Source organism: Meles meles, chromosome 11 (assembly GCF_922984935.1).
Source record: "Meles meles chromosome 11, mMelMel3.1 paternal haplotype, whole genome shotgun sequence".
In the NCBI taxonomy this organism is placed as follows: domain Eukaryota; kingdom Metazoa; phylum Chordata; class Mammalia; order Carnivora; family Mustelidae; genus Meles; species Meles meles.
In genome coordinates, this window is record NC_060076.1 from 83,248,550 (window position 1) to 83,257,762 (window position 9,213).

General features: G+C 44.4%; 1 protein-coding gene across 10 annotated transcripts in view; it reads left to right on the forward strand.

Moving 5' to 3' along the window:
• The window catches only part of TRPM6 (transient receptor potential cation channel subfamily M member 6), a 165,920-nt gene extending 157,052 nt beyond the window's left edge, over positions 1-8,868 (forward strand). For 5 of the 10 annotated variants that reach the window (XM_046022199.1, XM_046022196.1, XM_046022198.1 and 2 more), the window contains 2 exons: positions 1,788-1,894; positions 4,281-8,866. In XM_046022199.1, the coding sequence (XP_045878155.1) occupies positions 1,788-1,894; positions 4,281-4,414 (241 nt within the window). In that variant the 3' untranslated portion in view covers positions 4,415-8,866. Of the gene's footprint in view, positions 1-1,787; positions 1,895-4,280 lie in introns of those variants that run through there. The other 5 variants (XM_046022201.1, XM_046022203.1, XM_046022204.1 and 2 more) reach the window with 3 other exon arrangements.
• Positions 8,869-9,213: the final 345 nt, after the last annotated feature.

Sequence of the window (9,213 nt, forward strand, 5' to 3'; positions counted from 1 at the left end):
TGAGACGGCTAGTCCATCGGCATGCTGTAGGACTGTAGACACAACAGAGCCAGATGAAGGTTTCCAGGACCCCCTCCCCCTCTCCCCTGCACGGGGAATGGTCAGAGCCCTCGCACCGACTCTAGAGAAACTTGGATTCTTTTGTGTTAACCTTCACAGAGCTCACAGAGGGCAGTTACTTAGCTTATGGCTTTTATCTGCGGATCAGGGATACATCTCTAAGTTGGGGGTTTTCCTGCTTTACGGGGAGGGAGCAAATGGCAGGTCGAATGCAGGAGTGAAGTAATCCAACAGGGTCACGCTAGAGAGAATAGAAACAGAATGCCTGCGTTGGAACGACTGAAACAACACCTTCATTTTTCACTCTGCGGGCATCAGGAGAGTTCTGGTACTAAGTAGTCAGTGGTTCTACTCTTTCTTTTGGGGGGGGAGGGGTGGGCACATTCGGTTTCATCTTATTGAAGTCGTTCCTTAGCAGATGCCTGGAAGAGACGGGTAGTAAACAAGAGGCGGCTGATGCAGCTGGTAGATCCCAGCAGAGCCGCACTTTGTAAGGGCAATTGAGTGACCAGGAAAGTTAATCCTGGGTGTCCGTTCACTTTGTCCTCCCAAGAGATCTCCTCCACCTCCTCGCCTCAGAGCAGCGAGGCGATCCGAGAGCAGACTGACATCAGCCCCCGTCCCGAGCTTGGCACATCTTCAGAGCAGCTACTGTTGTTCTGCCAAAAGGAAGTGGAAATTGAGATAAATGTTTCAATACTCAGATGGAAAAAAAAAAAAAAGTCCATTTTTTACACCATGTTCCTTTTGAAGAGCCACATTCCTTAGAAGCGAAGTTTATGGTTTCCTTTTGTGTGAGTTTGCTTCTCTTTTTTCCTAAGACGTGGTATTTAAGAGTGGTAATTGAGTTCAGATTTTAGAATGTGCTGTTTCCACTCCGCATGTCATTAAAATAAAATATTAGCTCTCGTAAAGTTTCTTTGGAAGCATTTCTGGTGTGCTGTGCTCCGCGGTGTGTGGGGTGTCAGTTAGGGAGATGGTCGTGCGTGATCTAATCGCGGGTGAACGTCGGTCCTCGAATCCGCTGGGGAATCGATCATGTTGTGGAATATTCGAAATGTGCCGAAGATAGGCTGGTTCTGTCTATAATTTTGTCACTCACACTTAGCATATGTAGTTTACTTCTACGAAGTCACTGTCTCCTAGTGGTCTTGTCTTTGCACAAAGAAAGAGCCCAGCTAGAGCAGTTTGTGGGATAAAAACCAACTGTCGAAAGAGCTGTGAGTCCCGGAAGTAGGGTTGCAGCAGGAATTTATTTTTGATGACATCAGTTACTCTCCGAAAAGCATCTGGGTTTGAAACAATGTATGTGAGCCTTTCCAGAAGGTGTGTTCCGACAGCAAGTTTATTTTACGTCTCACCTCACCTTTCGGGGCTGGGAGTAGAAAGAACATTTGGTGATGAATGTCATTCTCTCACCCCATATGCGTTGAAAAGGGTCTCACTGTATTTTGTTTTACTGTGGTACATAGAAAATTCACTCTTCTATCAGATTAGCGTTGAAATGAGTTTCACAGCAGGTCTTGGAGTTGGGTACAAAGATTGAAGTGCATTTGAATTTTAAATTTGCAAACCTAACATTGTTGCTTCTCCAAAGTGCTCTGTTCTTTGTTGGCTCCTTCGAATTTACTGGGTTACTATGGGATACTGTTCGGTATCTCAGAGAATCCCGGTTGAGCTCCTTTTGCTTCGCTGTGATCTCATTGATATTCTGGTATTTCCTCTAGATCAAGAGGAATGGTGTTTGGACCAGCCAATTTAGGGGAAGATGCAATTAGAAACTTCATTGCAAAACATCGTTGCAACTCCTGCTGCCGGAAGCTCAAACTCCCGGGTATGGCCCCAGACAATTCTATTTCTCTCTGAGTAAATCTCTCCTAGAACAACATCCACTGTAACCTGGGATAGAGTCGAAAATCTCAATCACATTTTTATCTCATTCATAGTCGAGGCCTGACTTTCTGACTGCAAATTTCTCAAGTCCCTGAAGGGATTAAAAGGACGGGGATTTACTTCAGGTTCTGCCAAAATATGATAAAACAACATTGGGCCCAGTACTTGTCACAGTCTCTCCAAGGGGAAAGGTTTACCGACTTAATTGGGGTAAAATTGAACGGAGGCAGGTTCCCCCCTGCCCTGCCCCCACACTTTCCACTCTGAGTCATGTGTGGTGTCCCCAGGATTTCAGTTCTTAGTTACTCATTGGACACTTGGGACTGGGGAGTAGCTAAAGAGACAACAGCTGTCAATTAAAGTAGTGCTTTTCACTACAAACGCCTGCCACGTTCAACATTTTTGCAGTGTGTATTTTTAAAAATCTGATTTGACAATATGGCACACTTTCTCCGAAACTGATATAGTCACCACAGACAAATATTCTTAGCATAAAAGCAAGCAGCTGGAGATCTGTGTCCCCCAAACTGGCAGTCCCAGCTCTGTCGAATTCTTTTCTTTGGTTCCAGAAGGGATGCTTCATGCCTCCCCGCTCGTTCGCTGTTTTTCTTCGGTCGAACCAAACCTGTTCTCAGACTGGAATCTCACGGGCTTTAAGCCGAGTAGCCCTTCCTGCCTTAGGCTGAAGGATCCTGCCCCGGATGGGAAATCAGTAAAAGATCAGCATCCACTGTAACTCGGGATGGAGTAGGTGCAAATGTGCAACAGAGAAGGGCAATTTCTAATCTCGTTGGAGGTAGAGGTAGGCGGTTGAGAAGCTCTTGCGGGCATGACATAGCCAGAGATGGGGATGGGAGCAGGCTTCTAGTTCCAGTGGGAATGAGCCTGTCGGCCAGGGGTGGCAGTGGGTCTGCGGCTGGGGCGGGGAGATGACAGGAGCAGAAGGTGGGGGGGCTGTCACTCTGGCCTTGTAGCAGCTCAGAGCTCGGTCTAAGGGATACGCGGTGGACGAGGGCAAAGAGATCAGTCCACGGCACGCTGGCCATGCTGCCCAGTGGTATCCTGTCTGGAAGACACAGGGACTGTATCTCATCAGCTCGGAGAAGAGAGGACAGGAGGCGTAACTCAATGCTGCCATCCTTGAGCCCAAGTGAGCTCTTCTCCACGATGAAGGCTGAGGTCCTTTTTTTTTTTTTCCACCCATGATGGTGGGTTTTGACTAACTCAATAATTCCTCCATTTATAGCTTTAATTTTTGTTTTCCCGCAACACTTTGGTTAACACGTTAAGTGGAAATAAGGAATATCCTCATTTATTCAGGTATTTATTAATATGAATATAAAAAAACTTAGGACAAACAGAACTGCAGGTGATTTTTCTTTGCTCTTGATTGTTTTCTCGGTCTCACACGTTTTTTTTTCCTTAAAGGAAAGCTAGTTTAGAATATTGTATAAGAGCATGGAATCCAGAGCCAGATAGGTTGAGCTCATATCTCAGTAATGCTTTTTACTAGCTATGTGACCCTGAGCCTTGATTTTTCTCATCCATGAACTGAGAATAACAGCAGCTAGCTCATGAAATTGCCGTGAGGATTGAAGTCATCTCTGGATATGTTCAATAAGTGTTGGTTTTCAGCAAACCATAGTATGTATTAGTTTTATGCCTGGATAATCCCCTTTTAGCATTAAAAAATAATATAAGGAATACATATTTAAGGTTAACAAACAATACGGCACTAAAGGCTACATAAACATAAAAGAGCCCACCCTCCTCCGTTAGCTTCTCCCCAGGGGTTATACCCCATCAGTATTTTCGTTTGATAATTTCCTTTCGCAAATGGAAGAAGGAGGCTTCAGGGAGCGTAGAATCCGATAACTGGATGAAACCTTCCTCGGCGCTTCCGGACCCGAGGATCGACTTTGCTGCAGAACACTGACCCCTGAAATCGCTCGTATCTACATTTTTGGCTGAACTCCTTGTCCTGTGCCTCATCCAGCCATGAAAACGCCCTGTTTCCAGGTTGGCTTTGCTTAACTCCAGCCAGAGTGTGCTTTCTAGGGCGCTGCATGTGGAATTCGGCGATCAGACCTCCCCCCCTCGGTGCCCCCCCACCGCCCGGCCCCACAGCAGCACTGGGGAGTTAGAGTGACTTGCGGACTCTGGGGCAGGGGGTTTGGACACGGTGGAGGGTTTGAGTTTCCCATATCTGCAACTTTAGGAAGCAGGGTCCTTTCTGAACACTTGGCCAGACCTAGCGTTCAGTCTGTCTGTGCGAACACTGCCTTCTGGAGGCTCCCCTGTAACCGTCTGCCTTGTTTTCCTTGCAGATTTAAAAAGAAATGACTATTCCCCTGGAAGGATAAATTCTGCTTTTGGACTTGATGTCAAAATAGAACCAGCGGAGGGGCCTCCAGCAAGGGAAAGGGGGCGTCATTCTCCAGAAGACCTCACCCGCCTGTAAAAAGGGAAGGAGAGGAGGGCATGCCAGTCCTTGCCGTCCTTCCCGTGAACTCCGGTAACAGAGACTGATTGGTGCGCCGTAGGTGACACCAGAGTGACCATGGGACAGACGGCCTTACCCCGAGGGCCTCCCTGAGTCACGCCCTCGGAACCTGGCGGCTCACCCTGCCTAAGGACCTCACTGGGGTTTGACGCACGGATTCTCCCTGACACTGACCTGTGTGCACGGTGCTTTGTGTGTTCGTCCCCCTGTCCTGTGGCTGGGTAGGAAGACCCTCAGACGAGCCAGCTGGGAACCCTGCTCCCTCATACCTCATTGCCTTGGGTGGTTTCTTAGAGCCCTTGGAGCAGGGGGGCGGGCCCTGTAGAACCGGGAAGATGAATGTAAGTTATTTTCTCACTGTGTGCACTGACTCGAGCCTCCACTGCTGTTCGTTACCTCACCCACATATTCTGTATGGATGTACGTGTATAGACATTCGACTTCCGACTCCCTCCTCCCTCCTTGCTCCTTCCCAGCGGCACAAGGCTTTGAATAGCAACAACAGGGAAAACAGTGGGATGGGGTGTCTTTGCTCGGATTGGAGCACCCTCCCGCATGGACTCACCAGTGAAAAAGTTAGCGTCCTGGGGAAATCCAGATGGATTTGAGGTTTTGTCAGCAATCCCATGATGCCTGGACATTCCGGGTTTCTCCGAAAAGGAAAAGGGAAATCTAAAACAAATGCTCCTGCTTCCTTTTTGATTTTTGTTTGTTGTTTTTCCCTTAAAGGGGAACCAGGGATATGTAGAACTAGGAATCGCCACGAAATAGTTTCCCTTCCCTTAAGCTCAGGGGTACTATCAGCTAGAGTTGACTAAGCCAACCTCTAAAACAGGACTCCCCTTTCCAAAGCTGTGCATATAATACAACAGGCTAAGTTATTCTTTCAGGTCCTCTGGGGAAAGATGGGGTTTCTGACTGAAAATGTGCTTGAAGGTGTTCTCATTGTTCCACTGCAGAGTGCCGGTGGCTTGAAGGCGGAGTGCCCTAGTAAGCTTTTGAAGTATGGCCTGAGGACATGTAATCAGTTTCCGAGGCCCAAAGGAGGGCTCCCAGGTTACCTCACCACCCAGAACCTTTGGGGGATCAGCCGTCTCTCTGTTGCACTGGTCAGAGTCACCCCACCTCAGAATAAGCATGAACTTTTTACACAAGGAGGGAATGGAAAGCTTGAAAAATGTCAGCCCCCTTTTATCTTGAGCTCTTCGTGAGCTGGTTTGATATATTCACTGACATAACTGCATTTCTAGATGATACTTTGGGGGAAATGTGGCCCAGGCTTGTAGGGCTGGAGAGCCACAGATTACATTTGTCCGGGGTTGCGTCTGGTTCTTGTGTGCATTGCAAAGGACACATTTCTACCCCTTGTACTTTGGTCTTGGGGGTGGCCGTGGACAGGAAATTTGGGTGATTTCTTGATTGGCAATGGGAATAAAATGTTAATGCGTTTTTCAGAGCTTAACAGCTTTACTCTGTTCTGCAAATCAATAAGGGATCTCTTGGTACTTCAGCGCTGTGTTGAACTGTGGAAAAGAGGCAGTTTTACTGTCCAAGAGCCAAACTAAAGGCGTTAATTGATGGGGCAAATATTTGTTACTTGGCATGGAACTTGAGAACAAATGCGTTTTGATTTCAAATGTCTGTGTTGTGCTTTTCTTTCTTTCTTTCTTTTTCTTTCTTCTTTCTCTCTTCCTTCCTTCCTTCCTTTTTCTTTCTTTCTCTTGTTTTGTTTTCCTTTTCTTTCAGAAAAATCACCAGAATATTATATTAAAAAGATGGACTGCTGGGCAAAGTTCCCTATGGGATTGCTTGTGTGCAAATATCAATGTGACAGTCATGACTTTTGAGTGATTCATGGCCACAGACGGGTGGGTATTCATTCATTCATCTGGTCAGTTTTAGTCAACAGATTTTTACCAAAGTGCCTTCTCTGTACTGTGTGAGTGATGAGGACACAATGAACAAAGCATTTCTTTGCCCTTAAAAAACCTTTATGTCTGGTGTTTCTGCCCCCCCCCCCCCAGTCCTTTGGTACCAACTGTAGATTTGTGGTTAATATTAAAAAAACTGTCTTCTGGGAGAACATTGGCTCCAATGATATGTCCCATGCTTCATCTGCTAGTGGGTAGTAGGGTCTGGCTGGGATAAGAGAATTAGGGTAAATAAGAAGACCCAGCTAAGGATGGTTTTAGGAACCACTGAGGAAGAATGAAGTATACAGTCCTTGCATGAGCACAAAACCCATCTCCCAGATGGGATATGAACTGGGAGATTGGAGAAGCATCCAGGTTCCCAGGAGTCCTTGCTGAGGGCATCCTGTCTACACGTAGTCCTCTCAGTGAGGCTGTGTGTTCCTGGAATGACTTCTGCCCCGTGACACCTGAAAGCCTCTGACAGCTCTAGGGAATGAGATCAGATATGGACTTGGGTGTTTCTCACCCTGTTATTTTCTGTGGCTTTGCAAACCAAGTTCTAGGTGATCAAGGCTTCCCAAACAACCGTTTACTGAATGTTTAAAAAATAATTTCATTTTCTTGGTGGTGGTTATTTGTCAGCTATTTTGGATGGGACCACTGAGGTTCTAGAAGTCATGACACAGCTGCCCCTGTCAGAGTGAATTGTCTTTCTCCACTAGTCACCGGCGTCTGGCACAAAACACGGCACACCATAAGCTGCCAACGTTGTTTGTGGGAAGAAATAATAAAACCTTCAAATGGTAATGGGTTTCATTCACTAGGTAGTAAATCAGATTTGCATTTTTAATCTAGAAGGGAATGATTACCAATTCCTTAAGACCCCACACAATTCTTTTGATCTCTCTCTGTTTTAATTTTCCAGGAAATAGCTTTTAACAACCTATACCTTGTCTATTGAATTCTCAACCAGTTCTTGCCCTTATCATTGTTGTGGTACCAGAATACAGTCCTTTTTACTGGAGACTGTTGAAATGAGATGATAACTTCCCAGAAACTGCCTAGAAATAATCATCACTTTATTACCCTTTGAAAAGAAGATTGATAGAAAAGTCATTTGAAAGATGGTTCATTACCATGCCCTAGTCCGATTTCTTTACTCACATCTCTCCAAAGCATGAGAAAGGGAGGATTATTCTCTGAGGTCGGAATTTGAAGGCTGTGTGTTTGCCTCTTTGAAGTCTTGGTATTTAATTTTCTGTAGTCATTTCTTGGGCAATTTTCTAAGAAACTAGTTGAAGCTAATTTATCATAAGTTAAAGTCAAATGACAGAAAAGATTTTTTTTCCCCTTAACAGTCTTTTATTTCACAGAGGTTAGCTTCTGAAGGAAAATGAGACTTAAAATAGCATTTCAAATCTCCAGGCACATGGGTGGGTCCGTAGAATGGAAAGCATTCTGGAAACCACACTGTTTGTTTTGTTTTGTCTTGTTTCACAGTTATTACTTCGTGACTTTTCTTTCCAGACCATGATGTACAGATAAAATATATTTTTGTAAAATGGCCTCCTAAAAATATTAAGTTGTTTAATGTTTCCAAGAGAGATTTTTAGTTCTCAAGGGTAACAGACCTTGGTCTGTATCATTGGCAGATTTTGGTATAACTTTATATAATTTGTTTAACCTTTCTCTTAACCCCTAACTCTGAAATGGAGATGAGATGCTTACCTTTTCAAACAAAGGTGAACAATAATGAGAGAGCGTTTATAAAGCCCTTAGAGAATCTCACTTACCAGGCTTCTTGTGAGTATGAGATCCAGTTCGATAAATTATAAGGGGTTTTCATTTTTTATATTATGTGATCATTATTTAATGTTTACTGAGGATGCTCCGTGGACCTGTTTCAGTGTAAACACAAAAGTGGGCTCTGCAATTTCTCTGTTTCTGAGGGGAAAAAGCTCATTGCTCCCATTCTGTTTGGAAGCTTAATTAAATAGCTCAAAACCAGGAAGTTCACCATTTCAAAGTGTCTCCTATTTATTTTGCTTTTCGATGTATTTAGGTTTATGCAGTGAATTTCTTTTGCCATCTTCTGCCCAGAGAAAGCCTTCTAGAACAAGTAAAGCCCAAATCTGGCACCATGATTGGTGATGTTTTGGGGAATACACGGAGAGCAGGTGTAGAGTCTTGATGTTTGCAAAGCTGGATGTTTTACAAAAATTTTAATTAATGGTGACTTAAGTTTTATCATATGGGGCTGTTCAGTAATAAGAAAATTCCAGCCTTTAGCTTGCCAGCATCTTTTAGCAACTACAGTTGACCATTGAAGAACTGGTTTGAAGTGCACGGGTCCACTTATATGCGGATTTTATATAGTGTAGCACTATAAATGTATTTTCCTTGTGATTTTCATATTCTTTTCTCTGGCTTAGTTTACTGTAAAAATAGAGTTTATAATACATATAACATTGAAAATAGGTGCTAATTGACCATTTGTTATTAATAAGGCTTCCAGTCAAGAGCAGGCTGTTAGTAATTAAGTTTTGGGGGAATCATTTCCAACTGTAAGTGGGGGGTTTATGCCGCTGATCTCTGCCTCGTTCAAGGGTCAACTGTAACCTCCTCTAGAATTCTCCCCTTTCGCAGTGATTTTTCTCATTGTGAACCTTTAGAAATCCCATTTGCTATGTTAGTATCACCAAGTCCTCACAAGTATTGTAGTAGAAACCCTCTGGCTAATGACTGTCCAAATGCCTTTCCTTGGAGGTATTTGGGGGAATCATTATCAGTATCATGTGGTTGCGTTTTGGCTTCCTGTGAATCTTTTTCTCTGTTTCCCCGTGG